Here is a 14620-nt window from a genome sequence, read left to right on the forward strand (position 1 = left end):
AATAAACTATTCAAACATAAGACGTATCCTTCCTATCATAGCCTATGATAAACTTGACACCTTAGGGGACTACTATCCCAGCCAACAACAAACGTTCCCACAACTTTAAAGAACGTTCCCTCAAGAGTCTCATTAGGTCATTACCTAGCGTTTTCATAGAAATGTTCCAGTGATGTGCAAGGACTGTTTCCAAGAGACCATTCCCTAAATGTCAAACAGAACTTACACAGACCATGGTTACTATCTTCTCGGAATATTCAGTATTAATATTTTACACGTTTCATTGGAACGTTGCAAGAATATTCCAGTTTGCAGTTTTCTGAGGGTTAGGAGAATAGTTCGACGTCACCCCAAACACACACAGAATATGGTTTCAGAATATAAGACATTAATGTTCTAGACACGTTTCATGGGAATATTGCAAAAACATTCCTGTGTCCAATGACGTTTAAAACATAGGACGTTCTGTCATGGTCCCCTAGAGGTTTTTGTCTAGTTCCCAGTTTGTTCCGGGGACATCCCTAAAGACTTTTTAGGACGTTGCCTGATCGTCCCAAAGAGATGCTATCCCCCAAGAAACTACTTGCTTTTTTACACACCTCTTGTTACAGTTGCAGAGCCCATCAGTGCCCTGATTGGTGAACCACTGATCCATTTACAGCTCACCCCCACACACAGTGCTCTCAACATACTGTACAATGTTTTCAACTTACATACGTGATTCCATTATGCATGTTTATTTATACAGTAATTGTTATTCACCACTCTTGTTTCACAGCAATCTGATTTTCCTGCTACGCCACCATGTCTGCATCAGGTATCAGTTAATCAGACTATTTTCTCATCATTTATTTAATTGACTTAGTACAGCAATTTTTGGGTTTTCTATATACAGTAGTTGCCTAATTTTGGTGGGGCATATTCATCTGTTTTAATGCTACTTCTTAATCACTATGATAAATACAATACTTTTTCTTGAGTGTAATTTTAACAGAGCTGAGATTTACTTCAAAGTTCAAAGTGTAGCAATACAGTAACAGGAAGCTCGGGAATGCTGTGAACCAAGAGGTTGTGAGTTCAAATCCCAGGAGAAGACATGTTGAATAATAATAATCACTGTATAAATGAACATGCACAATGGAATCATGTGTGTCAAATAGTGTATGTCAGATGAAAGAACTGTGTGTGGGTGTTCCTAACCATGCCAACAGACAAAGTTCTGTGAATGGATGACTCAAATCCAATTTTATTGGTCCAATACACATATTTAGCAGACATTATTGCGGGTGTAGCGAAATGCTTGTGTTCCTAGCTACAACAGTGCAGTAGTATCTAACAATTAACAACAATACACACAAATCTTAAAGTAAAAGAATGGAATTAATAAATAAATATTAGGAAGAGCAATGTCTGGTTCACCAATCAGGGCTTTTTTCTTCTTCTTTGGGACCATCAGGCAACGTCCTAAGAACATCTTTCGGGACGTTTTTGGAACAAGCCCGGGAACTAGACAAAAAACTTCCAGGGGACCATGACAGAATGTCCTGTGCTTTAAACGTCCATAGACACAGGAATTTTTTGCAACGTTCCCATGAAACGTATCTAGAACATTAGTATTCTATATTTTGAGAACATGAGAACCATGTTCTGTGTATGTTTGGTGTGACATTGATGGAATATTCCCCAAACCCTCAGAAAACTGGACACATGAATGTTCATGCAAAGTTCCTATGAAATGTGTCTATAACATTCATATCTTAAGTTCTGAGAACATGGTAACATCGTTCTGGGAAAGGGCTATTTGACATTAAGGGAATGGCCTCTTGGAAACATTCCTTGCACATCACGGGAACATTCCAATGAAAACGTTAGTTAATGACCTAATGACTCTTGAGGGATCATTGTCTACACAGGCAGACCAATTCGAAACCTTTTTTTCCACTAATTGTCTTTTGACTAATCACATCAGATCTTATCACATAAAGATTTTTTCTTAGAGCTGATCTGATTGGTCAAAAGACCATTGGTCATAGTGAAAACAGCGAGCGAGAAAGAGAGTGATAGAGGAAAAGAGACATGAAGAGTGAGGGGAGCGCAGAGAGAAAGAGAGAGGGAAAGACAGAGCTGGGCTAAAGAGAGAGTAGATAGAACAGATATTTAGAAAGGGAGACAGGTATGCGAGAGGAGAGCTAGAGAGAAGGAGGGGATATAGAGTAGAGGTAAAGGGAGAATATATGGGTCGTTTCACTAGCACGTGCCATTTCATAAGTGTAACTTGGTAAAACATTTGATTTCACCTCATTTTAACATTCTATCATCAAGAGCATACCCTGAAGCCCAAGGCAAATACTTGGTATTTTGTTTGAACGACTTAGTATCTCATTTGAACTACTAAGTCATTCAAAAGAGATAAATCATTCGAACGAGATACTAAGTCGTTTGAACAACTTACTTGTTATTTTGTCTAATTAGGCCTCATTTGTTATGCAGTTATGCTTCTCAGACCGTTGCTGGAGCCATAGCCACTGACTCCATCCATTGATATGATTATTCATTGATCGTTTTTTGATAGGGCTGCTATTGAATGCCACAGCATGTAAGTGGACCATGGTTATCTCACGGTTTTACCAATTTGACTTCAGATTCTGACGTTTATCCACATTTCTCCAAACGTCAAATTCCAAAGTGTTTTTGAATCTTTATTTGTTTACTAAGTCGTTTAAATGAGATACTAAGTCATTCAAACTTGATACTGTTGTTCAAAGGGCACCTGTAAAAGCACATGTTCAACTTCATAAAAATCATGTTTTCCCATCTCAAGAGGTTAAATTAAAAAAAGACTATAGTAAGTGCCTATTATATAAAATATATAAATAAAGTAACAGGGTTGACCATAATAGGGTCGACGATTTAAATCCCCTTGTGACAGGAGGAATGGATGCTTGTTGTGTGCAACAGGGAGTGGCAATTGAATTTAATCTTCACAAAACATTTTTTTAACGTTGTTACAACATTTCTAGCCTGTCTATCTATGGGTAACACGGTTGACGTGTTATCCTCGACTGGCTCAGTTTTCTACCACAAAACACCAGAACATTTCCTAAAATAGTAGAACCAGCTCACCTGCTTTTACGCTATGATTTGACTATTAGATGTTCAAAGTTTCTTCTGAAAGAATATTTGAAAAGGAATACTTTTTCCATATGAAAAAGAGTTCAGCTCACGTTAAAAGGTTAACCTTAAAATGAGGGACAGACGTAAATGAATCACTAATCACATTAAATAAATAATCATCTTCAGAAATGACTTTGTCAAAGAAACCAAATAACCATGGCTTTACAATGATTGTGAAAACTTGGAGAAATGTTGGGGTTAAGTGAGTTCAAATATTCAAAGAAGTGACACAGGGTTGATGGAGGGACAGGGCACTTTAGCAATCCAGCTAGTACAAAATGTTCCAAGAACTATATGTTTTTTAGATCTTGGTATTTCTTGGAATTTCATTACTTTAACAAAACGTTTCCTAAAAGTTGAAACATGGTTCAATGTAATAAATGTTTTGGTAATGCTCTAGCATCGTACTCCAACTGATTTGACATTGGGAGGGTTCTCAAATAGTTCAGAGAACGTTAAGAAACAACGTTCTTATGTGGGTACTTCAGCATAATGTTTCCTACAGGTTTTCTCATGGTTCTATTTCAAGTCATGTTCTCAAATTGTTCAGAGAACCTTAAGAAACAATAGTCTTCTGTGGGAATTTCAATACTTCCACAGAACATTCCACACAAGATCCCATGTGGTTCTATTTAATGTCCTATTTTACATATTTTTATTCTGGGAACGTAAAAAAAAAAGGAAAAATGTGTGACTTAAGCAATGTTCTCAGAACGTTTAGAGACTATACAGTTCTCCTTTATGTAATGTATTGGCAATATTCTGGGAATGTAAAAAAAACAAGAATTCTACACATTAACATCAATTAGTTCTCAATTCCGTTCTCAGAACATGGAGAAAAAGTTCCATAAAAACCACAAGAACTTTAGTAACGTTCAGGAAACGTTCTAAGAATGTTATTTAAAAACATATTCATTCCATTCTCAGCGTCAACAGGGGTGTATTCATTATGTTTTGCAACGGAAACCATTTACCGTTTTAAGAACCGAACGGTATCAATTAGAGCAAACAGAACAAAACAGGTAAGAACCTACCTGCATGTATCCAATAGAATCTCTTGTAGAAACTGTTTTTGTGGAACAACCCATAAAGAAGAACAGACTTGGGGGATTAGAGCAGTGAGTGCCAGTGACCCTTGTGGGTTACGAGTTGTTCAGCTGGACCATAAAAGTCCTAAATATACTGAGTCCAGGTGGAGAGGGCCTTCCCACTCATAGCCTTATGGTTAACCGACTGTTAAACCTTATGGGTCTTTATGGCCAGCCATCCTGCACCCATAAACAATGACCTACAGTATATTCTTCTATTCTATTTTGAACACCTTTCTGTTGTTCCTCCCTTTAACCCTGTGTTCATGCCTTTAAACCCCCATCCTCTGTCCCTTCTTTAAACCACCCAAAGTCCCAGTTGTCAGCCCTTTCTTACCCTTATTTCCCTTACACCTGTCTCCGCTCTTCTCTCCTCATTCTCCCGTACACCTCTGTCCCTGTCTCCCCCCCTCTCTCCCTGTCCCTCTCTCCCTCTCCCCTGTCCCTCTCTCCCTCTTTCTCCCTCCCCCGCCTTGTCCCCCTCTCCCCCATTGGGAGACACATGGCGCTACAGCATTCCAGGCGTTCCATTATAACAAGCCACATTCCCTGGAACACTTCCTCACTCCCATCTGTTCTTGTGGTCCTGGAGGGGTGCAGATATATAGACCCTCCTCTAGTTTGTATGCCTTCTGCCCCCCCACTCCTACTATACCACTCCTTCTCCACCTCCTGCTTCTGTACCCCTCCTCCCCCTCTTAACCCCTATTCTCTCTATATACCTCTCCTGCCCCTCCTCTCCTCTGTACCCCTCCTACTCACCCCCCAACCCCATCATCCCTCTATATTCCTCCTCACCCCCTCCATAGTATTGATTCTTATCCCTTCAGGGCCACTACAGATCACACTAACTCCAGCCCTGTACACTGAGTTGTCTTACTAAACACACACACAGGACAGAACAGACTCTTCTATTACCAGACCCGTCACTCCAGTGCTCAACTGAGCTGGGAAGTTTATCTTACTGTGCCCGCTGCTCATCACAGGAGAGAGGGACAGAAACAGTGGACAGAAGAGAAAGAGGAACTGCATCGATGAGAGATATGGGAGGGAAGGAGAAGAAAATTTTGGGCATTACTGATGTTCCGAAATACCAGGGGTGAGTGTCACTCAATCCAGTTTGCTTTTACAAATGAGCTGTGATAAATGGAAAGATAAGACTTTGATAATGCAAAACAATAATTCAATAATTTTTATACATTTGCATTCTGGTATGAAAATAGATTAGAGCCCTTTAGGTTTAACCTCTTGTTAGCGTTTGTTGTATCTGTGTTGGTCTCTGTTATTCTACAGAGGTTCTGTGCAATCCCATGCATGCACAATAACAATGCAATGAACGTTAACACCCCAGCTAGCAAATAACGTTCTGAAATCCGTGTTTCTTAGAGCTTGGTAAGAGCATGGTTGTCCTATGGTTATTTTGCATACAACCTTCCCACAACTTTCTGGGAATGGTGCAGGATAGTTGCTTGTCTTCGGAACATTCTCAACACATTTAACGTTAACAGAATGTTTCTTAAAAGTTGAAACATGGATACATTTAATTTAAATTGGTTTGACATTGGGAAGTTTCTAAAATAGTTAAGAAAAGTATTGTGGGATTTCCAGTACTTAAGGATAACATTTCATACAGGTTTCCTCATGGTTCTACTGCATAACGTTTCCTACATGTTTCCTCATGGTTCTATTTTAAGTAATGTTCTCAAATTATTCCGTGAATGTTAAGAAACAACGTTCTTCTGTGGGAGTTTCAGTACTTCCACAGAACATTCCACAAGTTCCGATGTAGTTCTATTTATGGTAATATTTTTACTACATTCTGGAAATGTGCTCAAAAATTGTGTAACTTAAGCGATGTTCTCAAAACGTCCAGAGAATATACGGTTGTCTATTATGGCAATTCTTGGCAATATTTTGGAAATGTAAAAAAAAAATGGAATTCTACATATTAACATCAAATAGCTTTCAATTCCGTTCTTGAATTTTCCATAAAAATCACAAGAAAACGCTCAGAAAACGTTCCGAGAATGTTATTTAAAAACATATACATTCCGTTCTAAGAAAATGAAGAACATTTACCATAAAAAATACAAGAAAACTTTAGTAACGTTCATGAAACGTTTCTTAGAATGTTATTTAAAAACATATATATTCCGTTCTCAGTATCAACAAAACTATCCCTAGCCTCTATCTTGTTAAGTATGTTCAGGTGTGCTAAAATGAACAGCTTTGTATGCATAAAAAAACATGCATGCTAGTCTCCATCCTGGCGGTGCAGTGGACTAATTCCTGGGCTAGAGAACAGAAGAGCATAGGTTCAAATCTCACTGTGTCAAAATAAGTGGTGTCCATGATTAATGCCTAAATGAATGTCCATGTGTCCTACTGTGCTTAGAGTTCAAAGAAGTTTACCCCAAATAAGATATCAGTGTAATTCTAAATAAACACATTTTGAGTGTGAAGAAAAGCTTCAATAATAACCATAGGAAATTTTTCACAACATTTAGAGAATGTTCTCAGAATGCTATTTAATTACCTTCAAATAGCCTGTCTGACAGATACTTTTCCAACCACTTAGAAGAAGCCTGATGCAGGCCTATATCAGTCAACCTCTGGATAAGAATGTGATGGTCAATGGTATCGAAGGCCTTGGAAAGGTCTATAAATAAGGCAGCACAATGATTGTTATGATCCAAGCAATGTAATACATAATCTAAAACAAGCGTAGCAGCTGAAACTGTACTACGTCCTGGTCTAAAACCGGATTGGTGCACATTCTTAACTGAGAGTTAGTCTGAGATTCTAAAACTTTGGAAAGACAAGATCATTTGGAAATTGGACAGTAGCTATCTATGTCAGAAGGATTTCCTCCTTTATGTAGGGGGAAGGCATGTGCTGCTTTCCAGATCTTAGGGATAACACCAGAAACAATTGTCAAGTTAAAAATATAGGTCAGTGGTTCTGTACTAAGTGGGGAAGAGAGCTGCAGTAAGAAGGGATCATGTGTATCAGCCCCTATGCTTTTTATTTTACATCAATCTTTAACAAAGCTCTTCATAATCATAGACATCAAAGGGTTGAAATGAAAATACATAGGTGGCCAGCCGAAGCAAAATGGCTATTAAAAGCATTACAAATGTCCCATTTTGTCTAGAATGGGACCACAGGCTGTCAAAACCTGCTGGGGCAATGAGGGGTTGGAGTTTTGATTCAAATATTTGACCACTTTCCAGACGTTGGCTGGATTACCACCACTCTCTGATACACAACTCAAGAAATTTGTTGATTTACTTTTTAACCAGGGATAGACATCTATTTCTAAAATGTCTGAAGGACTGCCATTCAGACATAGAATCAGTCCATCTAGCCTTAGCCAAAGCTACATTTCTTTGCTGTACTTTCTCAGACAATTCATGGATTACATCAGTCTTTTACCCTTCATTTTTTGTACGGCACATGTTTATCTGCAAAAGTGTTAAACAGGGAAATAAAACAATTAAGAGCCTGATCCAAGGTCAGTGATAGTTGACACAAACCCCCAGTCACTCAACCTCAGCTCAGACAAAAAAAAAAGCTAATTAAAATTACCAAAATGTATCTTTGTAATAATGCGTGAGCAAAATGTTGGTAGTTTAACATCTCTTACACAGGCAACGGAACAATGGTCTCTAAAGTCATTGGCAAATATCCCATTGGCTGTACATTTATGAGGGGCATTAATTAGGATAATATCTAACAGAGTAGATTTCCAGGGAGTTTAAAGTTGGGCTGAGTTAGTTTAGTTATCAGCTGAGTTAGATTTAGCTAGGTACAAATATCTTTCAGCCCATCAAATGCTGGCATCAACCAATCTAGATTAAGATCACCTACTATCAGTAAATCAGATTGAGCATAGTTAGACAGCAGGTCACACAATTTTATTTTCTAAGAACTCATACAGTATGGAGGCAGAGGGAGGGCGATAAATTCCCACTAGCTTCAGATTGCCATTTTTACCAAGTCCCACATTTAGGACTAGACATTCAAATTGCTTAGGGACAGAGTTTGTGATGGATACCAACACATTTAAATAGCTCTTTATGTATATGGCGACACCCCCTCCTCTGTCAACTCTATCATCTAAAAACATTATAACCAATCAGATACACATCAGAGTCCTTAATAGACTTCTTTAGCCAAGATTCCGTTTAACCAGAATGTCCATGTTGGTTTGAAAGGCCGGAGTTACAATAAAATCCATTATCGAAAAATAACTTCTGGCATTTACATGAATCAGTCCAAGGGTGCATCTGCGGGATTTCAGATCAGCCTGAGTTATAATACACACATGCCATGTTCAACAGGTAACCCCCTACTTTGAAAAATGCCAAATCCTCCAACTTCCAGTAGGGGGCCTAGTCCCCTTCCGGACCACCCCCCAGCCATCCTCACATACTTTGTACTCCCTCATATTTTGGGGGTGCATGTCACCCCTGCTGCCTAGTGTGAGAGGCCTGATAAGGAGGAGGCCATAGTTGGATTTGTCTCCCACTTCAATCTTGGGGGTGACTGAAGCCAAGTGGGTGACTGAAGCCAAGTGGGTGACTGAAGCCTGCTTGATTGAAGCAGGGTACATGGGTCCCCCTCCTTTCCCTCTCCTCTCCCCATCAATCTCTGTAGTTGGTTGCATCTCATAAAACCTAAGCAATTCACTTTTACGTGATATGATACTTGATGTCACATTTTGTTACTTTGTATAGTTATTTCCCCCCAAGCATTCGGATGGGAGATGAGTGTTACAAATTATACAAATCAATGGGTCCTGCATACTGTAGGGCGGCCGGGTACCTATATTAGGCTTAATGCCTCTATTAATATTTTTATGTCAAATTATGTCTCACCATTATTTCTCAACTTTATTTATCATTAGTGTTAAGGTTGATCAATATTTCAGCTATGCTGGCCAATTGTAAATGATCAAATACATATCTGATCAATGGATACAATTCTGAACAAATTGTCATTTATAATGTTAATGAAGGCAGAGGCACCAATATATTGTTCAGTACACTAATTGTATACTGTTTTCATGTACATTCCCTTATGTCTAAGTTTAAGGTGACTCAGGCGTTACTAATTCTTATGAAGCAAGGTATCACTGAACTGTATTCTGTAATGAGTTACAAAACAATAGATACGCAGTTGTGTATTGCTACTTTTTGCCTGATATCCAACAGTCCATGATCAGTTCTGTCGACCATGAGATTATTTTGAGGAGAAAATGTGTTGAGGCATACTATTTAGGCTCGGAGTGACATGCCACCCATTGTTTGCCTTGTCTTCAATTACATGTGGCCATTGTTTACCTTGTTACCTGGCAACGACCACAAGGGCATTTCAAAGAGCTATCAGTCAAGGTGAGCTCACGAATTTAAGCTCCCCCGTCCACTCGGGCTTCCTGATAGTTAGAGATGAGAGAAAAGGTACAATTTCTTAATTTCTGAACATTTTAATAGCATAAAAATATTATAACGTTTTGGTCATTCAAAAGCTATTTTTACTTGGGAAATAGGATGAATGTGCGGGATATTTTCTTTCAGTTTTACCAGTCAGCAAATGCATGGCTTCGTCCCTACAACCAAAGTGAAACCAAAAACATGCATTCCCACAACTTCAAAGGAACCAAATGTGCTAGCTGGGACCTCTTTCCCTACGGTGTTGGTTTCATCCCCTGCAAGGTGATAGCTAACAATAAACCCTGCACAGGAACATTCACAGTTTAGCTATTGTAGATTTAATGGTGCCCCATGGAACATGTAATAGATTTTTAAAACTATTGGCATACAGTATAGCCCTTAGTGAGGAATATTAACCTTGTTATGAACCCAAAAACATGATTTGCATGCATGTGAAGTCTTGTTATATCATTTACATTTACAACTCATAAAGAAAAACCAATCAGGAAGGCTCTGCTGTTTGTAACACTGTCCTCTGAAGGTAGTCAGCAGGCCACGCTGACAGGAAAGACACTTCATAACTTCGTATCTTTTTAAAGGATGGTTATTTTTTCGCTCTCACGACATATTTATTAATTTACTACAACCCCTTGTTGTCCATATCAAAGAGAATATGGGTTATTAGCATATATACATTTTAGGGAATTCCCCTTTAAGATTACATGACAACACAAATCATTGAATATTTGAAGCAAATAATTATTGAACTGCCAGTACTGAACCCATACTGAATTGAACCTTTGAAATGCAATGATAGCAGATGCTATATTGTCTACTTCTCCACTTCTTATAGTTCAATATACCTCACTTTTTTACTTTATCAATATAATTACTTGTACTGCAAATAATAATGGAGCAAATGAGTGCTATAACACTTACAGTATAATCCAGACTGCAACATCAACACCTACAACTGCTACAGTTTCACATGGCTGCACAGAGAGATGAGGTACACATGCAGAAATTCACAGCAGGGAGATCTGAATGTGAGATTCCATCATGATTATTTTTGGTAATGCCGAATGTGAGTCCATCTGCTGCATACTAAAATAAGGACACTCTCTGCTTTGTTCTCTGCTGTGGAATGGAAAAGTACATTGGTTGGGAGGAGAAGGGTACAGTTACACTTTTCTGCAAGGTTGCTTGGCTGTCGCCGGTGTGAAGGCTGAGGAACGAGTGTGTTTGTGTGTGTTTTTGTGTTTGTGTGTGTGTGTGTGTGTGTGTGTGAGCGAGATAGAAGAGATAGATAGAAAGAGAAGAAAGAGACTTAGCTATCAGCAAGGTAAGAAAGAGTCAAGTGCAAGTGTTAGTTCACAAAATGGGGGGGGGGGGGGGGCTTGCTGTGGTATTATTTATGATACTCTTTGAAGATGGTTTCAGATGGTTTCATGTGCCTTCATGTTTGTTTGCCGCATACATGCAGGCCTATAGACGTGGGGTTAGGTTATGGAGCATTTAGGTGTTGTAATCGTATACACCTCCAGTCCAGCCTTTCAGTAAAAGTAATGGTGATGATACTGTGATACTCTGATCTCTGTGTGTGTGTGTGTGTGTGTGTGTGTGTGTGTGTGTGTGTGTGTGTGTGTGTGTGTGTGTGTGTGTGTGTGTGTGTGTGTGTGTGTGTGTGTGTGTGTGCGTGTGTGTGTGTGCGTGTGTGTGTGGAGGAATGTTGTTGGCTTGAATTGAGAAAATAAACTTGCTGATGGCTCACATATTATATTAAATTTATTTGGCATTAACCTACTATTAATTAGTGAAGTGGACTCTGTCACAGTGTCAGTTAGAGAGATAACGTCACGCAATCACACATCCTCTCTTTGAGGGCCTCTACAGAGAGGGGACAAGGGACAAACACAATCTACTTGGCCTCCTTTGGGATCTTTCTGGTAAACTGTGTTCATGTTTGGATAGTGTCGTCAATTAGTCCGGGGGTATTTGGAGATCTACACGTTAGTCTTTGGGCTAAAAGCCTGGGAGCTGCTAATCAGATCTACACGTTAGTCTCTGGGCTAAAAGCCTGGGAGCTGCTAATCAGATCTACACGTTAGTCTCTGGGCTAAAAGCCTGGGAGTTGCCAGTCAGATCTACACGTTAGTCTCTGGGCTAAAAGCCTGGGAGTTGCCAGTCAGATCTACAAATTCGTCTCTGGGCTAAAAGCCTGGGAGCTGGGGGGGGTCAAAATCAAAAGTGTGGCCACCAGCTGCATTAAGTACTGCAGTGCATCTCCTCCTCATGGACTGCACCATATTTGCCAGTTCTTGCTGTGAGATGTTACCCCACTCTTCCACCAAGGCACCTGCAAGTTCCCGGACATTAATGGGGGGAATGGCCCTAGCCCTCACCCTCCGATCCAACAGGTCCCAGACGTGCTCAATGGGATTGAGGTCCGGGCTCTTCACTGGCAATGGCAGAACACTGACATTCCTGTCTTGCAGGAAATCACACACAGAACGAGCAGTATGGCTGGTGGCATTGTCATGCTGGAGGGTCATGTCAGGATGAGTCTGCAGGAAGGGTACCACATGAGGGAGGAGGATGTCTTCCCTGTAACGCACAGCATTGAGATTGCCTGCAATGACAACACGCTCAGTCCGATGATGCTGTGACACACCACTCCAGACCATGACTGACCCTCCACCTCCAAATCGATCCCGCTCCAGAGTATAGGCCTTGGTGTAACGCTCATTCCTTCGACGATAAACACAAATCCGACCATCACCCCTGTTGAGACAAAACCGTGACTCGTCAGTGAAGAGCACTTTTTGCCAGTCCTGTCTGGTCCAGCGACGGTGGGTTTGTGCCCATAGCCCGTTGTTGCCAGTAATGTCTGGTGAGGACCAGGCCTACAGGCCCTCAGTCCAGCCTCTCTCAGCCTATTGCGGACAGTCTGAGCACTGATGGAGGGATTGTGCATTCCTGGTGTAACTCGGGCAGTTGTTGTTACCTTCCTGTACCTGTGTGATGGTGTGATGTTCGGATGTCCTGATCCTGTGCAGGTGTTGTTACAGGTGGTCTGCCACTGCGAGGACGATCAGCTGTCTGTCCTGTCTCCCTGTAGCGCTGTCTTAGGCGTCTCACAGTGCGGACATTGCAATTTATTACCATGGCCACATCTGCAGTCCTCATGCCTTCTTGCAGCATGCCTAAGGTATGTTCACACAGATGAGCAGGGAACCTGGGCATCTTTCCTTTGGTGTTTTTCAGAGTCAGTAGAAAGGCCTCTTTAGTGTCCTAAGTTTTCATAACTGTGACCTTAATTGCCTACCGTCTGTAAGCTCCGTTCCACAGGTGCATGTTCATTAATTGTTTAAGGTTAATTGAGCAAGCATGGGAAACAATTTTTACGAATTGTCTTTGAAAGACAGGGCCCTGAAAAAGGGATGTTTCTTTTTTTGCTGAGTTTACAAATACAGATACCTATTTCTTGTGCTTAAGATCCCGAAGTGCATCGTTAAGCTATGCACAGAGCTTCATATACCCCTTCAAAGTCTTTAGACTCTTTCTCTTGTTCTCTGTCTAGCGCGCTCTCTTTCTCGCTCACACACACACAAACATTTACCACGCATACACACATTATGAAACGCATACAGCATTGTCTCACATTTTTCTTCTCTGTATGTCAATCCTATATTTAGCACTTTGTTGCTATCCCACATTCTCCCAGACTACTTTATAACAAACTGTCTTTTACCAATGGAGTTTTCCATTTCTGGTGATAGCATGCCTTCCTTTAACCCCTTTAACCTCTGTCGACAACCTTTGACCTGCCGCCACTTTGCCCCTCTGATGCCCCAAAATAACCCTCTTTAAAGCAGGTGACCCCCAGTCACCTCCCCCCTGGGGTGACCCAAAGCCCCCTTGAGAAACACTAAGGTCCCTGAGGTTCTCTGCGGTCTGTTCTGGTCTGCGTCCTAAGTGGCTCCCTATCCATAGGCCTCACAAGACTTGTCTGAAGTTCCCCTGGTACTAGTTGAAAGAAATGAATGGAAGTACATTATATGGACACTGTTTAGAGCCAAAAATAAGGGTGTGAAATAAATGTAAAAAAAGATATCAAATGCTTCCTAATCTTTCTTGTATCTCTCAGATATAGGAAATACACTTCAGAACAAACTTCCTTTAGATTTTTTGGGGGGAGCTATCTGTTGTTCCAAGTATTGAATCTGTTATTCAATGCGTTTGTATGGGTTAATAGCACTAAGGTTTCATCAAATATTTTTTTAAATATTATTTTTAGTTATACTTCAAGGGATCTTAAAATTATTGGCTGGAGTGGTATAAAGCTCGCCACGATTTGACTGTGGAGCAGGGGAACCACGTTCTCTGGAGTGATGAATCACGCTTCACCATCTGGCAGTCCGACGGACGAATCTGGATTTGGCAGAAGCTGGGAGATCGCTACCTAAACAAATCTACCCTGATGAAGACAGCTTGTCTGTCGAAACGTTGTACATAAATATTTTTGCATCTGAGCTCCTAGAGTGTGTGGCTCTCCTTTATTTTTTAAGTGTTCTACTCCGCTAGCCAGCACCTCGCCTAAATAGGTGTGCATTTATTTTGCCTCCGGAGAACGCTACCTGCCTCAATGCATAGTGCCAACTGTAAAGTTTAGTGGAGGAGGAAAAATAGTATGGGTATGTTTTTCATGGCTCTGGCTAGGCCCCTTAGTTCCAGTGAAGGGAAATCTTAACGGTACATCATACAATACATACATTCTAGACGATGCTGTGCTTCCAACTCTGTAGCAACAGTTTGGGGAAGGCCCTTTCCTGTTTCAGCATGACAATGCCCCCTTGCACAAAGCAAGATCGGTGTGGAAGAACTTTACTGGCCTGCACAGAGCCCTGACCTCAACCTAATTCA

The 14620-nt window shown here is 40.6% G+C and overlaps 1 protein-coding gene across 1 annotated transcript in view; it reads left to right on the forward strand.

The window, feature by feature from the left end:
* The first annotated feature begins 5027 nt into the window (after nucleotides 1–5027).
* Nucleotides 5028–14620, forward strand: part of LOC139578665 (myosin light chain kinase family member 4-like) — a 68117-nt gene continuing 58524 nt past the window's right edge. Inside the window, exon 1 of the mRNA XM_071406586.1 lies at nucleotides 5028–5361. Within this exon, the coding sequence (XP_071262687.1) occupies nucleotides 5297–5361 (65 nt within the window). The 5' untranslated portion in view covers nucleotides 5028–5296. The remainder of the gene's footprint in view (nucleotides 5362–14620) is intronic.

The sequence above is a fragment of the Salvelinus alpinus genome, chromosome 6 (assembly GCF_045679555.1).
Source record: "Salvelinus alpinus chromosome 6, SLU_Salpinus.1, whole genome shotgun sequence".
Lineage (NCBI taxonomy): Eukaryota > Metazoa > Chordata > Actinopteri > Salmoniformes > Salmonidae > Salvelinus > Salvelinus alpinus.